Source organism: Manis pentadactyla, chromosome 3 (genome assembly GCF_030020395.1).
Source record: "Manis pentadactyla isolate mManPen7 chromosome 3, mManPen7.hap1, whole genome shotgun sequence".
Classification (NCBI taxonomy): domain Eukaryota; kingdom Metazoa; phylum Chordata; class Mammalia; order Pholidota; family Manidae; genus Manis; species Manis pentadactyla.
Genome location: NC_080021.1, coordinates 204,389,412 through 204,409,987, shown reverse-complemented (window position 1 = coordinate 204,409,987; position 20,576 = coordinate 204,389,412). Strand labels below are relative to the sequence as shown.

The 20,576-nt window shown below is 41.0% G+C and overlaps 1 protein-coding gene across 5 annotated transcripts in view; it reads left to right on the top strand.

Annotated features, from left to right (window-relative positions):
* ASTN2 (astrotactin 2) overlaps window positions 1-20,576 on the top strand; it is an 821,466-nt gene that overhangs the window by 627,114 nt on the left and 173,776 nt on the right. For 4 of the 5 annotated variants that reach the window (XM_036915513.2, XM_057498978.1, XM_036915512.2 and 1 more), the window contains one exon: window positions 18,679-18,944. In XM_036915513.2, the coding sequence (XP_036771408.2) occupies window positions 18,679-18,944 (266 nt within the window). Of the gene's footprint in view, window positions 1-13,131; window positions 13,477-18,678; window positions 18,945-20,576 lie in introns of those variants that run through there. The other variant, XM_057498979.1, reaches the window with a different exon arrangement.

Genomic DNA, 20,576 nt, shown 5'->3' with positions numbered 1-20,576 from the left:
TATTCATAAGTATAAAGCCCAGATTGGAACCCAATTCTATGAAAGAAACTTTTTAAATTTCTCTGCCCAATTATTTGTCTCTAAATGGATATGAGGTTTGCTACGAGGATTAACCAAGATTATGAATATGTAGTGGTTTGCACTTAATTAATGGTAACTTTTTTTATCATCATCATTATTATTATAATTAGATCTTATATTCTCTAGACTGCTCATTCCAGAAGGCCCAGCTCCCAACACTTTCAATATGGTGGACAACAGGAGGCTGGGGTGGTATACTTCTGGCATCCTTTGAGCAGGCATCAGGGGGGTGCTAGTTACATGGATTGGCACAGAGCTCTGGGGCTATCTGAGGCCTCAAGTGTATACTTGCAGTCCAGGGCCAGCCCGGGTTTGTCTGGAAGGCCAGGAATAGGTTGAATCAGGAGTGGGCTAAAGCAAGAGTTGGGGGTTGAAGGCCCCTAGAGCAGGTTTTACTCAAAACAGGCAGTGTGTGGGTGCAAACAGAACCTTTCGGGGCCAGGTGAGGTGGTATGCTTTCTTCACACCCTTCCTGGGCTCCTGGAAATTCCATGGTGCTCGCTGCATGCTCAGCAAGTACCAGGACTTGTAATCTGATGATTTCTCACAAGACAAATACCAGGCTGGACTTTAATTATCCACTTCCCTGTGATCTTTGTCAGTGAGCTGAAGGACAATGCCCGTTTGTTGTCCCATCTGTGAGCACCGTGCCCAGCACATAAGAGTTGCTGAGTAAGAGTCAGACTCAAAAATGTGACCTTAGGCAAATGTCACTCCCTGTCTGCCTAGAGTTATTCTAACTGCAGTGTAATTCAGTGGGCTCAGTCAGATAAGACTGGACCATTTTTTGAACACCAGCAATATAGCAGGCATTCCATAGATATTGTCACATGTCACAGTTGATCCCCTCAACAATGACTCAGGTAGGTATCAATAGCTCCATCTTACAAAAGGGGCAACCAACGCTCATTAAGGTCAGATAGCTTGCCTACAGTCACAGCCTGAGAAGTGGTTAGTACTGAATCACCATCCAAGATCCAAGACTACCCACATTTGTGACACCAGCTATCTTCCTATTTTATTGATAAGATTTGTTTCTAAGACTCAAAGAGAGGAGGAGAGATGATGACGCTTAGGAAATCAAGGAATGCAGGGGAAATCATGGTTGTCATCATGACCACAGAGTGTAAAGACTCTCAGATGACGTGTTCTGAGCAGCATTGCCAGAGAAGAGCAAGGATTGCCTTCCACCCTGAGCTTCCCATGTGGGAGACTCAGAGTGACCTATTTCACCAGAATGGCAAGGAGCTTGGCTCTCTGGGCAGGAGCTTGGGGGTACTTCTAGCAGCCCCTGTGTGGCAGGTGGGGGGGATGGAGAGTTGTCAAATAGTTTCTTCCCAGCCTTGAGACCTCAATTAGACACTTTCCTCAGACCGGGTGTGGCATGAGAAGCCCATATGCTGTAAACCAGTTAGCAGCCCAAAGTCTCCATTCAGGACTTACCATAGTTTTTTTGCTGATGTTTCCCCAACTACAGAGAGGGGCTAATGGTGCTCCTGACAGCCTGGAGATATAGTGCAAACATGCCTTAAAAAAAAACAGTAACAGACCCTTTCTTTTCTCTTAAAACAAAAAAACCTGTGTTTGTTTGACTGCCTTTGTTTGTTTTTGTTTGTTTAAATTACTTACCAGTTAAATTAATTACCACACTTCCCACAGAATCTCAGAGTAAAATAAACTCCCTGGAAAATGCAGTCACTTTAATCCTGTGGCTTTGCATACCCTGGCACCATATTAACATTCCTCATACTAGAGACGTTTTTAAAATACTCTTTGCAGAGCACTTTAAATACTCTTTATTCAGCATTTTCATGTAACTTTTTCTTTTTCACTTAACACTGATACCACCTTTATCAAATTTCTTAGGGCTGTCATGATGAAATATCACAAACGGGGGGGGGTGCTTAAAATAAAGAGACATTTATTCTCACAGTTCTGGAGGCTAGAAATCTGAATTCAAGGTGTCCAGGGGGCTGTGCTTTCTCGAAAGTGTGAAAGGGAGGCTTTTCTCTTGCCTCTCCAGTGTTCAGTGTCCCCAGGTGTTCTTTGGGTGGTGTTACCATAACGGCATCTCCATCTTTCTGTGCTGGTTTTCTCCCTGTGTGTCTTTGCCTTTACACGGCATTCCCCTTTCTGTGTGTCTGTGTCTTCTTATAGGGATGCCAGTCAGATTAAGTGTGACCTCCATCTTCTAATTAAAACTGCAGTATGACTTCATCTTAACTAACTACATCTACAACCCTATTTCCAAATAAAGTCACATTCTGACTACCGGGTTAGGCTTTCAACGTATGTTTTGGGGGGACACATTTCACGTAATAGCATCACCCTATGAACTAAGTGTTATTTTCTCCATTTACAGAGATTTCTGGTTTAACCTCTGTTTCTTTCTCTTTAAAATGGGGATAACAGTAAACAACTAATTCACAGGATTGTTGGGAAAAAAATGAGAAAATGGATGTTAAGCACTTACATATGAGCATGTTGCCTAACATGCAGTGATGTTCATTTATTGCATTTATTATGATTATACATAAGTGTGCATATTAAGATCATTGTGTGGTTGGAAGAGTGAAGGCTTTGGAGTTAGACATCTGTCAGAACCCCAGGTCCACTCACCTGGAAGGTTATTTTGGAGAATAGGTGAGAAAGACTATTTGAAGTAATGCTTGGTAACTTTTCATAACTGAGAAGCTATGTTACCTTAGACAACTTACTTAGCCTCTCTGTGCTTTACTTCTTACTTCTGCAAACTGGTGATAATAGTAGTTATCTACCCATAGGAATGCTATAAATGCGAAATGACTTCTAAGTGCTCTATGAATAGTTTTACTATTATTGTTGTTATTACTATTCTCTACAAAATGTTCCCCCTTTCTTCCCTTATTAGCAACTGAAATCTGAGGAGGAAGAGGAATTTATTGCTTATAGATTGTAGTGGAGAGAATGTAAGCAGTTAAAATTCTAATGCATCTTAATGAAATTTGTCTGAGTCTAGAGGTTTATAATTGCTACAACTTTGATTGTAATATAAAATTATATCTATTATGCCTATCTTTATTACTTAACCTATCACTGAATAATAAATCGGCCCCAAACTTTGTGGCTTAAAACAGCACACATTTCTTATTTCAGTTTCTGTGAGTCAGGAATTTGATACAGCCAAACTAGATCCTCTCCTTCACAGTCTGTCACAAGGCTGAAATGCTGTTATCAGCCAGGGCTGTGATCTCATCTGAAGGTTTGCTTGGGGAAGGATCTATCTCCAAGATCACTAATACAGTTCTTTAAAGATTGTTAGACTGGGGACCTCAGTTACTTGCTGGCTTTTGGCTGGGTACTGCCCACTGTCCCTTGCCACTCTAGCCACTCCATGATGTTTGTTTCATCAAACCAGCAAGAGAAATTCTGTGAGCAAGACAGAAGTCACAACTTTTATAACCTAATCACAGAAGTGACATCCCCTCAATGTTGCCGTATTCTGCTGGTTAAAAGTAAGTTACTCGAGTGGAAGAGATTTTATCAAGCAGTGAGTGTCAGGAGGTGAGATCACTGTAAGCCATTTTAGATGCTCCATTGCTCCCACCCACCTCTTCTTCCCTATTCCTTTTCTCCTTCCTCCCTCCCTTTCTTTTCTTTTTTGTTCCCTCAGTCTCTTATTCTGTTTATCTATCTAGACATCCATCCATATGTCTGTCATTAGTCTACTTTTTGATGAAACTTCTACTCTAATCTCTATATGCCATACTCAATCCCTATGTGTTTCACAGTCTAGCCTATATTTGGTAAATGGTAAGTGCTCAATAAATGTTTGAATTCAGTTTAAATTTACAGCCTAAAGGAGCATTTAAAAAGAGTTAACTTTACCTATCACTTGAATATAACCATTACATTGGTTTTATATATATATAAATATAAACATTTATAAAGTTTCCCTTTAATCTATTCATACATACTTATGACCATTTTTGGTATCCAAAAAGTGTTATTTCTAATAAAAATATCTTTATATCTTAATTAATGTGGGGACATGTTTGACATCATTTTTGTTCTGGCCTTCATAGTTGTCAAACTGGCTACCTAAGAATTACATAAGAGTCAAACTTGACAAGCCCATCTTTGAACATTTAACCATCACAAATAAGGCTACATAAATGTTCCTGTGTCCTTTTTTTTGTTAAATTTTCTTTAGATGAGATTGAAGCAGTTTGTTCATAATTTTTCAACTTTATTTTAATATCATACATGTTTATGTGCAGTGGCCAGACCCAATCTGTAGTGGTTTGAACTAGTAAAGATAATCAAAGGTCAGCAGTAATCACCCACTGACGGAGGAGCTGCTTGATAAATGTTAGTAGCATCGAAGGCTCAGAGAACATTCCCTGGGTAGTATCATTGTCCTCAACTCAACTCAATGCTAAGCAAGGACCGCTGGAAAATTTCCACGGGATGTAGTTCTGCTAAGCCCTATGTATCAACCCCAGTCTAGACTTCCTGTCCTCTGGGCTCCAGGATTTCAGCCAGCTTTCCTTTTATGGTGGCTACCATTACTCTTTGCATCAGTTGGTATCTCTAAGACTGGCTGACAGCAAAGAGACAGTCTCCATTCCCCAAGCCCCCAACCCCTTGCCCCACATATTCTTCTCATGTCGCTGCTATCCATTATTCTCATTTATTTTTCTAAAAGTGGGAAACATTTATTGTTGTTTTTTAAACATAGTACAAGTGAAAATGCATTTAGAAGAAGGCATCCAAACAGTATGGAATGTAGATGTGAAAGATCCCTCATCATTCTACTCTCCAGAAGTAACTGTCTGTACTGATTCTGTGTAATCCTTCCTGCAGCCCTTTTCTCAGTGTTCTTTGGAGAAAAGTACACCTGCAAGGAGAGAAAACCGCAGAGCAAATCCCTGTGTGCTCATCACCCTGTGATAATTGTCAATACTTTGCCAATTTAGTTGCTGCTCTCCCTCACCCCTAATTTAGTTTTTGCTGTTGCTCCTGGAGTCTTTTATTGCAAATCCCAGATATCCTCTTATTCCTCCTATAAATACCTCAGTATAGATCTCTAATAGGTAATTATGTATTCGGAACAATCTCAACATCATTATCATATCTAGCAGCTCATATTTAAATTTCCTTAAGTGCTTCAAAATATCTTTTTATAATAGTAATGTTTAAATAAGGATCAAACTATCTACCTGTTGTACTAAGTCTCCTTCAATCTGGAATAGTTACATCTGTCATTTTGCCAATGACCTTGTTTGTTGAAGACATTGACTCACTTTTTCTTTAGAAGCACCCGCTTTGCAGATTTCACTCGTTGCTGCTTCTTGATAGTTTTTAACTTGTTCCTCTCTCATAGGGATTCATCACTTTGGTTTTTTGCTTTTGTTTTTTGGGTGTTTTTTTGTCTCATGGACCCCTTTTGTAGGAAGATGAAGACTATAGGCCCCTTTAATGGAATAATGTTTTTAAATGTATAAAATTAAGTACATGGAAACTACACAAGAAAAATTATATCAAGATATAATCATAATCTTTTAAAAAACTATAATATATATAGGTGCTTCTATATTAATGACAGGTTCTGGTGGAGAGTCTAGTAACTGTCATAATTTCTAAATAATGTTGAAGGTAAACCTTTAGAAATATTTGTAACAACTGTAACATGATAGAAATATATGTGAATTTGATTGTGTCAGAGTTCTGGAAGTTACAGAAGCTACACTGCTATAGTTTGTTGCCTACATTCATAATTTAAGGAAATGCTACATTGCATTTAGAAGATACTAAAAATAAAGATGTATTTTTTCCCCTATACATGGGCTCAAGGAGCACCAGCTAAAATATATGTGCTGTGCCTTGTAATTACTGTGGAATCTTATCAAAGGCTCTTAATGTCTGGTTTACTACTTTTAGTGATATTAAAATTGTTCTGCGGATCAAGTGCTATGAGTCTGATCCATTGATCAGAAATTTCCCCATAATCCTTTCTCCTAGTGGTTTTAGGATTCATTGAAAATAGCTGTCTAGATCTATTATTTTATTAGAGATTACAAAATGGTAATTTTGTAATTCTGGCATTCTTCCTGCACTTATCTATAAAGAAAAATGTGGTCACCTTGAAATCCAGTTCATGTGATAAAAGCTTGATTAATACTTGATTCTCATCAATTTTACACATAATGAGCTGGTCTTCATCCCCAATGGTGACCAATGAGCTTTGTTGATTGGTTTTGTTCTGAGGAACATTATGAATTGTAGGAAATTTATTTATTTGATCTAGTTCAATCAACTGCAGTCATTATTCACTTTGATGTTTAATTTGTCCAACCTTAGGCCAGTGTGAGCCCCTGTAAGTTGGAAATGATATTTAAAAACAAGAGTTGGGGTTCGATGGTATTTATTGCTATAAGGGTGCTCTTACTTCTAGGCCTTTTCAGCGGACAGAGCTATGAAATGTTTATTTTTTAAAGAGAAAAAACAAGCAAGTTTATATAATTTCCAGTTGAAATTTCAGTGTACAGAATTTTTCTCAGCTTTGGCTTTCTGCATGGTTTGGTTGCCTCATGCCAATAATCTTAATTGTTTGTTATTACCCACCATATACACATAATAGTTTCCAAATAATAATACAAATATTATAACTAGCAGGAAGTCCATAACATCTAGTTTAAGATTGATTTGAAGGTCATTTCTAATTTGGAATATTTCTCACCAAACATGTAAAGTCAAAATACTGCATTTTAAAGCCACTCTAAATAATTATTTTCTCCAGGTGGTTATGCCAATACTTTGATATATAGTCAGGGTTATTTTTTCAGTTTGCCTATAATTTGTAGATTGTTTTTGTCTTTATTTTTTGATTAAAAATGCATATGTGTACATATATATGCATATATATATATGCATATATATGTAAAAATTATTTTTTGTGGTCTTGTTTTCTAACAAGATACACTCAGAAAATTGTGGTATCTATTCTTGTCCATTTGACCTCATTTCTTTGCTCCCCCTGTGGGTAACCTTTCTGAAAAATTTTTGGTTGTTTCAGTGTCTCTTAGTGAAAAACTATAACCATTTATCTGCTGTCATCTATCTGCTGTGTGTATTGTGTGTATATATATATATATATATATATATATACACACACATATATGTATATGTGTATATGTGTATATATATACATAATACATAATATATTGTATAGTATATATACATGTATATAATACATATTATGTATATATAAATCTCATTTATACTTAAATGTATGTGAATTTATACTCCTTTCTTATACAAAGAAAGCAGTAAAAACACTGCTCTGCACTTTCCTATTTCCATTTAATAAAACATTTGTTTTATTTGTGACTACTCCATATCATATATAAAAATTGTCCTAACTCCTTTTTAAGTACATGGACTTCACTGTGTGGATGCACCATAGTTTTCAACCAGTTCCCTATTGACTGTCCGTAGATTCTTAATTTAAGGGTTTTATTCCTAATCACTATGATGTAATGGGCAGAAGTAACCGAAGTTACACATTCAATTTCTAGAATTTCTAACTGCCTAGACCTGAATCACTAGTAGTATAACAGGTCGGAGGTAGCTTAAGATAGTGGAAAAGTGCTCAGAGGTAAGACTGGTCAAAGTGGAAGTCCAGTTCACCCCAGTGCCTGATTTCACCTCTATGAGCTTCCATTCCTTCATCTTTAAAAAGCGGTAATGAAGCTGACCTCTTGCTGTTGTGAGGGTTTACACAGATCAAATGAGACAATGCATGCAAAGCAAATCCTGGAAGATCTGCCTGTAAAAACATGGCTATTATTAACTTTATCGATTTTCTCAGTGATAAGACAGAGAATCTCTTGTGTGTCTTAGCCTTTTGTTTTTATTTTATGTTATTTTTTGATAGGTGGGCTCATTAGGCCCTCTCTCTGTCCTTAGCAGCATAGCTGCAGGGCAGAGGAAACCTAATGGGAGAAGTAAGACACCTTGAATATGTTCTTCAAAAGTATTACCTGTCAGTATGTTTAAAGGTGATCTTTCAACCTGTGTGTTATTAAGATTCTGGTGAAAATCAAGGGTGAGAGGTGTGACAGCAAGACTGTGTCCTCCTAGGAAAGTGGTCAGAGCAGAGGGAGGCAGTTTGTTTGCTGATAGCTCTTCATACTACAGCTTCTATCTGACCCCACCCCAGGTTCACACCCCTCTCCCTGTCTGAACCTGGCAACCTCCCCCTGGCCCCAGGGTGGCCCAGTCTGCCTTGTGGCCTGCCTCAAGGTCCTGTCCAAGCAAGCCAATCTGGGAGTCTCTGTCTAAAGCAGGTCATTAGCATCTCAGAGGCCTCCAGTTCTACAAACCCTGTCCAGGAATGATTCCTTCTGGGCATTTCCTCCTCAACTCCTAACCTAAGAAGCTACTGGAAGGAGGAGGAAAGAACTGAAGATCTAATCGTGGAATCCTTCCTCTAGGGTATAAGTTTTGAGCAAGAGGAGGAATGGAAAGCAGGTCGCCTATTAATGATGCTTCTTCACTCAATTGGGCAGGAAAAGGGCTTTGGAATCAGAAGCTGGTTGCCTAATGGCCTTTGGATATAGTCTGTCACCTGTTGGACCTGTTTCCTCAGTTGTATGATATGGTTGTAAAAACTGTAATGTTCCTAGTCCAAAGCACTGTTACTAAGGTTATTGAGATCCATAATATCTTGTGTTTGCCGAAGGAGAATAGAAGCCAGGAAATGTGAATTTTCTCTCTATCCTCTCCCTTTGTCAAGGACTTACCCTATCACATTAAAAAAAATTATAATGAAATGTACATCACAGTGGTTCAACAGTCCCCCTCTCCTTCCCCTGCCCCTGCCCCAGCCTACTACCCTCCCCCTTAGTAACCACTAGTCATTTCTCAGTGTCTATGAGTCTAATGCTGTTCTGTTCCTTCTGTTTTGCATTATTTTATATTCCACAAATAAGTGAAATCATATGGTACTTGTCTTCCTCCACCAGGCTTATTTCAATGAGCATAATACCCTCTAGCTCCATCCATGTTGTTGCAAATGGCAGTATTTTTTTCTTTTTATGGCTGAATAATATTCCATTGTGTATATGTACCACATCTTCTTGATCCATTCATCTATTGATGGACACTTAGGTTGCTTCCATATCTTGGCTCTTGCAGACAGTAATAAACATAGGAGTGCCTGTATCTTTTTGAATCATAGTTTTGTTTTCTTCAGGTAAATTCCTAGGAGTGGGATTACTGGGTCAGATAGTATTTCTACTTTTAGTTTTTTGATTATCCTACCACATCTTGAAAATAAAATGAGTTAATTATAATACTAGTAGCAGTAAGAACTGAAGTTTATTGGGTGTCACAGGGCATACGTATTCTCAAATTCTAACAATAACTCTGTATTGTGAGTGATATTAGGCTTATTTTATACATTAAAGAGCAGAGGTTCTGAGAGAGAAAGTCTCTTAAGCTTGCCCATCATTACACACAAGGCCTTAGCTAGCTCATAAGTCACCTTTGTATGAAGTAGGAAATGGTGCTCCTCCGCTTGGATTCAATCCCATGAGCACAGGCATGGTGGGGCAGAGGCTGGATTCAGACCCTATTTAGCCCCTTGCCTTATCACCCTAGTGCAGTACACAACTTGCGTAACTGTACCCAGAGGCCCTGGTCACATGCACAGATATTCAAACCCAGATCTGTCTGATACTCAGACCACATTTTCCACAGCTACCTTGGAGTTCCTCTCTTTCTAGTTCCATCAGGATCCTGCTCCATCAATTATCTCTTCTCTCTGCCCTATCTCCAGTCTTTCCCCTCTCCTCTCCTCTGATTTTTAATTCCTAGCTGAAACACCCAATCAAATCTCTGCATTTGGGTATCACTAGGATTAGATCAAACCATTATTCATCATTTCATCCCAGTGCCTAGCTCCAAACCTGGCACTGAATAGGACTTCTAAACAGATGCTTCTTCAGAGCCCTGGGGGCATTACCCTCAGCTTCCTTGTATCATAGCCAGGCCTTTACTGTGTTCCCTGCTGTCCTCAGGGCCTAGTGAGTTAGTTGCCTTGCCCAGGGTAATCACTCCTAGACATGGAAGAAGTTTTTTCCCAAGAGCAATCATCTTAAGCAGACACTAGAGGGCAGCAGGAGATCACATACAGTCTTTTCCCAGGTTTCTATTACAGACACAGCCCACCTTATTTCAAAAGGCAGGCGCTTGGGGCTGCTCCCTCAACGGCAAGGGTGCTATGCTAAAAGTCTGCAAGTGGGGAGGGAGCCTAAGCACACTTTAGTCTGTGGGAAGGTCACTTTAGGGCCCTTGAGCTGCATGAGGATGCTTTATGCTGCCCCTTACTTTCTTTAGGACAAATAACACAGCAGCACCTGGTGGGTATGTTAGTAGTTAAGAAAAAGAATCTATTAAAACAATTCTAATTTGTAAGCAAAGAAAAGACATTAGCCGCTACTGCACTACAGAGCAGCGTCTAGGGGTCTCTATCTCTGCCCCGGAGAAAATGACCTTCCTTAGAGATTTAAAATTTCCTCAGAGATTTACTGCTTTCACTTGAAACAAGTGTCCTCTTATAGGATATGCTATGTCACTCTGAGTCTCAGTTCTTTCATCTGTAAAAGGGGGCAGCAATCCCTACTTTTCAGGATGGTAGTGAGGACCACATAAGATCATAGGTGTAAATCAGTCAGGGCTGCATCTCTCACTTGATGTTCAGAGCAGTTTAGTGGAGACTCAGTATACTTGTTTTACAAATGAGGAAGCTAAGGTTGGGGAGATGAAGTGACTTGGTCCAGAATCTGAAATCAGGTAGTGTGACGCAATAGTTTTGGACTTAAATGGTCAATTCTACTGTCATCTACTGTGTTCCACTGGGTAGGAAGCATATAGTTTCAGAAGAAATTCTTGCCAGTGTGATTAAAGACCAGCAGCTTAAAAAGGAAGATATGCAGATCCATACATATACAAGAATTGAATGATGCTCTTCCAAAATTTGCAGTGTACTTCTCACCTTGGTAAAGGCCAAGGGCTGGAACAAATGACCTCTGATGGTGCTCTTGACACTGTAGAATTTGTAAATTCCTCATTGTGTTCTGTTTCTCATGGATCCTCCAAATAGGCCAAGATTTGGGTATTAACGTTATTGACATTTTACCTATGAGAAGAGAGAGGCTCAGAGAGATTAAGTGACTTATCCAAGGTCATCCAGCTGGAAATGTAAGAGCAGGAAATCGAACCCAACCTAGTCACTGTTCTATCAAACCAAAGCTTCCCCTCTGCAATTGGGTTTATTACTTGTGTATTTAGGAAAGAAGATACAAATTAGATTAGATTAGGAGATCAGTTGCTGCACTAGGATTCTTTCCTGGGACTTGGCGGTTTTGAAGACCTGTCTTCTTTTTAGCGTCTCCATTGTTGCTTCCCGTTCCATTCTTCAAATATGCCCATCACACACATACACACATGTAGAGTCAGATGTATATACCTCATCAGAAGCCACTCAGGGACGCCGCACAGTTCCTGGGATCCACAGTTCATCCACCTTGTTAGTTAATTAGTCTTATCATGACCCCCAAGTCGGGGGTAGCCTTGAGATTTCCAGCAGAATAAAGTGCATAACTCTGGGTCTGATGCTTAGGTTGAGAAATGCAGTTCCTGCCTGGGAAGCTATGTAGGTTCAACAGAGCAGCCCCAAGTTAGAACTGGAAGCCTAGAAAGGTAATGTGTTCTACAGCACTGGAAGTGTCCAGAAAGAAGCTGGAGGATGATTTGGTGGTGAATGAGATATCTGATGGGATTTTTTGATGAGGTGACCCTTTAAAATACCTTTATCCATGAAATCCTTTATCCCATGTAAAAGGGTGGGTGAACCTGGTGGTGCTGTCTGGGGGTGACAGGAACAGGGAAGGCCCTTCTCACTCCTGCACCAGAGGTGACTCACTGTGCAGGGTTGAGAAGTGCACTCCAAATTTTGGAATGGAAAACATGGACAATGGAAGGAGGTACAAAAGCTGCACTAGTTATTAATGGTGTGGCCTTGGGAAAATTTCTCTCTCTGAACTGCTATTTGTGGATCAATAAAGGAAGGTTAAGACCTTTGCCTTTGGGTGAGGATGGTAATAAATTGAGATAATGGGTTTGACATCTGGTAAGTTCCATGAATGGAAAAGATTAAAGAAAAAAGGGTCCGACCACACATTCATCTATTTATTTATTCAGATATTTACCTGCAAATTGTCTGTACTACATCAGTGAACTCAGTGCTGGGGATGAAAATGGTCATTAAAACTGGCCATGTCCCTGACACCCTGGAGCTCACAGATTAGTTGGGAAGGCACATTAATTTAACTAGCACAGTAACTAAAATTACAAACATGACAAGCGCTACAATGGCGATGATGATATAAATGGTTCAGCTGAGAATAAAAATTGAGAATAAGCAAAATATAGTTTATGAATATATGTATGTTCAAAAGTAGAGATGTGAGTTGGTTCCCACAGTCCTTTTAATTATTCACTGGGATAGTCTTCCTCTGCTCCTAGATGAGAATTTTAGCAGGGTACATCTAACCTATCACTTTTATAGAATGGAGAGGCCTATTTTAAGCAGCTAATGCAGTTTTAAATGAGAAATTAAGATGTACAGCCCAAGATTTTAATCAGATCTTGAAATCTGCAGATCAGCTCTCCTTGCCTTCCCCAGGGACACCCCTTCACCCAGAGGAGGGGCAGGGCTGGGCCTCGTGCTTGTTCTCCACCTGGCACTTCCTGTCTCTCCGTGGTTAAAACAGAAAGAAGGAGAGTGGTAGGATTAGGAAGGTCCTTCTTGCCCTGTCACCCTTGTACCTGGCTCTTGGGAGGTTTTTCAGGGGCTTCTCAGCAATCCCCATTGCTAGGGGCTTCTCCCAGGACCCAGGACAGAGTAGTTTCTCTTTGGTTGGCTGCTGCCAATCATCCCCCCCCCCCACCGCCCCCACCACATTCAGTTTCTCTGGCCACCCACCTCATGGAGATTCTCACTGTGGGGACCCCTCAGACGCTGTTAGAATTTGTCTTGGGTGGGACTCAACACAGTTGCAAGCCAGCTCTTTCTCCTGTGTGACCTATATCCGGCCCAGGGGATATAAGCATTTTTCACCACTGAAAACCCCTGGGATTTGGGGCTATTCCCTGTGCGGTCCTTCCTGGTCTGCCACCACAGGCCACTAGAGCTTTTGAAGGTAGACTAAGACCTGAGTCCACTACTTTCCCAGTTGCCAAGAACACAGAGCAGATAATCCAAGAGGAACTCTTGAGACCCCTTGGGATTAGAGGGTAGCGTGCTCTACATGTCCTGCCTGGGGCGCTGGAAACTCTACACATCAGGTAATAGCTCTCTCCAAAACAAATCTCCTCTAAATCCTTCCTGTCTAACTCTCTGGCCTTGTTTTATTTCCTTGTTCTGGCTGAGACTTCAAGAGTTATGAAACTAGTTAAGGATTCATCTCCTTTGTATATTCTGCATACGGGGGTCTGGCTTTGGGATTTCACTTCTATTCTGTTGTGGTGTCTCGATAGAAATTTCTGTCTTAACGTCCTGTGACAACAACAGCAATAATAATTATAACAACCTCAGCAGTAATAAAACACTAACAGTCAACACTGACTGAGTGCTTAACCTCCTTCATCCTCACAAGCTCTGATTCAGGTTCGTGCTGTTATTTATAAAGGGCGCGCTGATGGTGCTGGCCCTTGCCTGTTCGGCCGAGAAGTCCAGATTGCACAACGCACAAGCGCAGGCCCTGCTGATGGCATTTCAGCTGGCTCCTTGCCCTTTGTCAAGGATATTGGTGTGGGTCCTGGAGTCAGGCCTCAGAGCAATTGCCTTCCTCCACAGGAGACAGTAACTAACTCCGCCTAAGAAATGATTCCCATTTCAGCAATTCCTGGGAGGCCATTGCTGTAATAAAGGCCATTCTTTATGATATAAAAGTCTCACCCTCTTCCCCCCCCACCCTTAACGTTTCTAATTTGAGCCCCTCTGGTCCCTGTGGAGCCTTTAAATGCTTCAAGTGCAAGCCTATTGCCAAAGCAGGCCCATCTGACTCGGAGGCGGCACCCTGTGCCGCTGCCGAATATTGAACAAACATTCGCACAGCTCTGGCTCTCCCAGAAGCCCTTAGTCTGATGCCTTTGTTTTGTTTTCTGGCTGAGGGCAAGCGGTGCCATCACCTCCTGCCGGAAAGCCCTGGCTGCCCTCCCAACAAGGAGTTGTCACTTCAACTCAGGCTTCTTTTTTTTTTTTGGTGGCAATGAAATAATACCCAGCGGGAATTTGGGAGGAGAAAAAAGAGAGTTCAGTTGGCAGGTTCTCAAATGAATGGGTTGTAGTGTCATTGGGACTGAATTGGGCTTGAAACCAGACATGATCCTATTTTGGAAGCATTGTTCAGAGGGATGGGAAATGTGAACAGAGGATAAGTCTCTTCAAAAATGCTCTTTATCCTTGCCCGTTAAAGGCAGCCTGTTTTAACTGAACTCTCCCATCCCCTCAATGGCAAGAATCTCTGTGAAAACCTGGAGGAGGTCAGACCAACTGGCAAATTGATCAGCTATTCATCTCTTAACCTTTCAATTGAGAGAGCTAATTTTCCTTAGAGAAGAAGCGGTCACTTGATTACAAGCCATCAAATAAAAAAAAAGTCTTGAAATCCTCAAATCTTGGCTCTTAGACTCATCACTGCTTTGATAATATAGCACAATGATCAGGATATATAAATATGTATTCAACAAATATTTATTAAAAACATTACCAAAAGTCTTCTGTATTCCAGATACTATGTAAAGTACACGTGGGAATCAGCAAACCTAATAGTGTCTTTGTCCTCATGGAGCTTACAGTCTCTAGATATTACCAGGTGATACAAAGAACAGGATGCTACAAGGGTCTTTAACATGCAACCCTAATATAGATTGGAGGTATGGGGATGGAGTTCCGGGATGACTTTTTTGAGCAACTGGTACTTGAACTAAGATCTGAAGAGGAAGTAGGAGTTAGCCAGGAGAAGGCAGGGCCAGAGGTGGGATGGGGAAAACATTCTGCACAGAGAGAAGAGCAGATGCAAAGACAAGCAAAAGGCACAGGATGCATGCAGGGACCTAAGGGCCAATGTAGCTGAAAGTTAAAAAATTAGGAGGAAAGGTTAAGAGATCAGAATGAAGAGGCAGATGGGCTGTCTAGATCCCACATTATCTATGTGCCATCTTAAGGGTTTCGGTCTTTTTCCCAAGAGCAGTGAAATGCCATGGAGGGGTTTTAAGCAGGAGTAAGAATATAGGGTCTGCCTTTCAAAAAGATGTCTTGAGCAGCAGAGTGAGGCTGGATCAGAAGCAATTAGCTTTCACAGTTGTGATGTCTACAGAGGAATAATTAATGGCACAACTAATGGTCCTCCCTGTTTTAACTCTCATCCAGATCAAAACTTGGGTATGACACAACTGATATGAAAAGAATCATTGTTAATAAACGTGCCTGGGACTTAGAGTAAGTCTCCATTTGGTCCTTGGGCTCCTCACTTGTTAAGTGGTAGGGTTGAGCCAGATGATACCCAGCTGCCCTCCTTTTGCAAAACCAGCCATTAAGTTCAAGTGTGGATTCTATACTGCCACTGCAGTGCACTTTTCAGCCCAGACCATGAACTCTTAACCCTGCTTTTTGGACTGATAGACTGAAAAAAAACATTTATTGGATGAAAGCCAACCAGCAAAGATCTATAGTTTGTTTTATTGTTAAATGGCTACTGGTATCTTTAACCCAACGGCTAGGAATGTTTGTTTGTTTGATTGAGGGAATTTTTATTCCCATCACCATGTTACATTCCTTCCCAACTAAATTATGTATAGGTGGCAAGGTGCTATGAGGGGCAGGACAATTATGTTTTAAAATATGAGATAAAAATAGTAGTTTAATGATTAATTGGTTAACAGAAGAACGAGTCCTATGCTGAAAGGATAACTATGTGTCACTGTGTGATCTTAGCAAGTAATTTTCCTTCTTTGGGACACAATTTCCCCTTGCTTAAAATGGGAGGGTTGTACCATATTAGCATTTTGAAAGTGTACTTTTTCAATAGTTTTTGAAAGATGTTTTGTAGAGAAAAGATGGCCAACTCTATTTTTTTCTTCTTGGAAATGCACTATCCAAGTGTATCAATGGCCTAATTGACTCCAAAGTTTTCATGTCAACTAATCCATCATACTGCCACCTTCCTGTGTGATTATATGTGAATCTTCTCTCTAAGACTCAGTTTCCCCATCTGTAATGGAATTAGGATAAAGGTTTCCAAACTTTTTCTGTAAAGGATCATATAATAAATATTTTAGGCTTTGTGGGCCATTGGATCTTTGTTGCAACTACTCAGTTCTGCCATTGTACCTGTACATGATACATAAATGAAGGAGGGTGGCTGTGTTCCAATAAAACACTATTTATGAAATGGGCAGAGGGACCCATTTCACCCATGGACCCATAGTTTACTGACCTCTTGGCCAGCGTGTAGGCTAACTGCTCCCTAATGCCCTGCAGCTCTGATTCTCCCCGACTTCCTCCCCTGAACGGTTCTTCTCTCCCAAGTTTGAAGTCACCCTTCTCCAAAACTATCCTTCTGGCCTGCATTTCCAAAAATTATCCTCATCTTCTTTCAATGTGTCTGTATATAAGACTGTCTCAGTGTCCTCAGCTGCTGTAATGCCTTCTTCACAGTTTTGTTTTGTTTATCTTAGTAACTACCCTTCTTTAATCCCTCTGAAGGATTGGTTAGCTGGAATTCGCCTTGTCTTCTTCACCCAGAGCCTTTGATCTGATGCTCATAAGCATTTGCTGACAGCCAGACAGAAAAGGTGGAGCCCAGATCCCAGGCTTGAGGGCCCAGAGAGGGATGAATGAAGGCTGCAGTTATTTGTATTTGGAATTGGCAAGCACATTTCCAGATCAGCTGCATGTCATTGCAAGCCTATCACAAGAGCAAAAAGCAGCCCTTCTTTTTCTCCCAGGCCTTCTGCTCAGGAATCCTGTTTCTACTGAGGCAGGAGCTTTCCTTGACTTCATCAGGCTTAGAAGAAGCTGCTGTCTAGACAGTGCTCTGCCCCTTACTACAGGGATCCCCTGTTTTGCTACTCAGACAGTACATTGCGCAACTTTGAGGACACCATTCATATGCTCTGTGATATCAATGGAACCTTCTGGGTTACAAAATGCCTTGTTTCTTCAAGCTTTGGACATAGTTTTAGGCCCCTCTACTTATGAAATATTATATAGAAGGCCAGCCAATAAAAAAGGTACAAGTGAAACTGCTCTATATGAAGCTGAGATGCAGGTTTAGAGTCTGTCTGCTTGGTTTTCCTCTTGCTCTCTGCAAGCAGCTACTGAGATGGTTCTTGAGATCTCTAGAATTCCTCAGAAGAATTCTGGCAGCTCTAGCCTAGATCATGAATGTCTTTCTAACCATTTAGAGTTCTTTAATTAAGTCTCAAATGCATCCCTAGCACCATGCCAGGTGCTGAAGGGCAGGGGTGCAGAGTGGGAGATGCAGCCCCTCATCTTCAAGAGCTGCTTGCATGGTTGAAGAGGTCAGCAGAAAATGCAACAAGAAAATGAGCTTAACAAGATAAAGTCTTATAAGTAGACATGTTTATTCAGAGAAGGGCTAAAGCAAGGAGGAAAGACTTCCTGAAGAGGGACACAATGGAATGGAGAATTGTTGGGTGGTAAAGATTTAGAGAGGCAGAGGAGGGGACAAATAGGACAGGTGAGCAAAGGCAGAAAGATAGGAAATGCTAGTTTTATGGATCATGAGAGATCATACAGAATGGAGCACACATAAGTCAATCAGTGTGCGTATGAAGAAAAAGGCAAGAAAAAAAGTTTGAATAAGGATGCAGATGAGCATGGAAAGCAAGGGGGAATAATTGCTTTTCCAGACAGGTCCACCTCCTTCTATCTTATTTACCACTCATAAGTATTTCTGTTAGAATTATTAGGTCCATTTTTACAGGATTCATCACTATAGACTCTTTGACATAAGAGAGTTTCCTAAGGTTGCATAGCTATTATCAAGCAGAATTAAGATTTAAACTGAAATTAACCTGACTCCAAAATTTGTTTCCCCCATTATGTGGGACTTTATGGAAACTATAAGACTGGAGCAACTTTTTAAAAGACATATAGAATTTGTGTAAATTGACAGTAGACAGGAGACATTTCCTGTTGGGAAAACTATCCTTGAATATTTACATCTTGCAGGGATCCTTGGAGGCTCCTCCAGTCCAATCTGCCAACTTTAAGGATGGAGGAAGCGAGGCACAGAAAAAAGCAAGGGGCTATTTAATGTATATAGTAAAACGAGACCTCACTCTGGTGTCTGAATCCTCGGGATAGTGCTCTTTCCAAGGCATGAGGAACACCCCACTCTGCTGTCTTTTATCCTTTCCACTGCAAAAGGAATAACCACCTCCTTGGCACATTGGACAATTTACCGGTTCAAGAATCTGACCTTTTGAACAATACTGAATTTTTCTCTCCCTCTCCAGAGACCACAGAGCTGGGCAGCAAGAAGGAACTCAAGTCTATGCCCTTCATCACCTACCTCTCAGGTCTGCTGACAGCCCAGATGCTGTCGGATGACCAGCTCATCTCAGGTGTGGAGATCCGCTGTGAAGAGAAAGGCCGCTGTCCCTCTACCTGCCACCTTTGCCGCCGGCCAGGCAAGGAGCAGCTGAGCCCCACACCAGTGCTGCTGGAAATCAACCGTGTGGTACCGCTTTACACCCTCATCCAAGACAATGGCACCAAAGAGGTGAGCTCCTCTGACATGACCACTAAGTCAAATCTAAATGCCAACCCTCCTACCTCCTGCTCTTGAGAACCTGAAGTCTATCAGGATGTTATCATTATCATCATCACAGTGACAACTAGCATTTATTGATACCTTACCATGTTTTAAGTACACAAAATGTTGCTATAACCAATAGATCTTCAAATCGCAGTAATTCAGTACAATAGATGTCATGGCTTGAGTCCGAGTCCCAAATAAATGTTTTTGATTGATGGGTGGCTTTACTCTGAGAAGTGATTCAGAGACCCAGATAGTTCCATCTTGTGCTGCATCAACCTGATGCTTGCACGGTTGCTGTGGAAGAAGAAGGCACATGGAGAAGTGAAAATGGGCCAAGCCTGAAAGTGGCAGATCTCATTTTAGCTTCCATTCCATTGGCTAGAACTCAACCATTGGGCGCACACATCTGCAAATGGAGACAAGGAAATGTGTCTCTCTGTTTGCCTAGGAGAAGATGTGGGTATAAGAGTCTCTGCCCCAGTACTTGGATCACCTCTTTAATCTGCCCTCTAGATCTATGATCTATTTGTAAATATTGGTTTTGTTCATATGAAATTGCTAACATTTGATCATTTTTTATTTATCAAAATGGTTCCCCCTAGTGTCATGCCCACTTTACAAGTGAGGGAACCTTGAAGATGTTTAGTGATTTGCTCAAACTTGGTCTGCTGCAGAGCCTACATGCTTAATCTTGAAATTATATCTCTTTTTCCTCTTTCGGTATCTACCATTTTTAATTGCAGCATGTCAGGGCTTTGGGGGACAATATAAATAATTCAATGTATGGTTTGCAAACTTGTATTCATGAAAACCCTTTTTCCAGATGCATTCTTTCAGGAACCCCAACCCATAAAACCAGGAATAGTGATGCCACTCCTTCAGTTAGGAAGAGGATGGTAGATAAAGCATCTCTACTTGGTCCCCAGTCTTTCCTCTGCAGCAACTCCCAGACAGCCCCGGGCCTCCAAAGAAGATAATCTGTTAGACCCCTGACCAAGACCATCAGGATGCTGTGGATTATGCTCCCACTGCATCCTGTTGTACTGAGTGGAGGGTGATGAGCGGTCACGTAGGGTTTCACAGAGCACAGACAGGGAATGAGAGTAAGGATGTGGGGAGTGTGTCAGAGAGACAACCTGAGGCAGGGAAGGGTATGATCTATACAAACACTGAAAGAAATTCCCCACGACTTAGATGAGTAGGTAGAGGGAAAGCACAGGTGAGACCAGAGGAGTCAGAAGGAGCCTGATCATACAGGGTATTGGAAAGTGGGCCATGGAGTTTGGACCCTATCTGGATGGCAGTGAGATGCTTAAGATACATGCTTAGCAGGAGGCTGATAGGATTATATTTGGGGTGCAATAGGAGCTCTCTGGAAACAACCCAGATGACCATCAGTGAGAGAGCAGTTAAATAAGTGTACGATGGAATACTCTACACTAGACAAAATGAATGAACTATAGTGACAGTTACTGTGAGATGAATGAGCATAATACTAAATGAGGAAAACAAGTCCCAAAGATACATTTTATGTAGAAGGTACCCTTCCCCCTACTTGTTAAAACAGGCACACACAACATACCGAACACATTA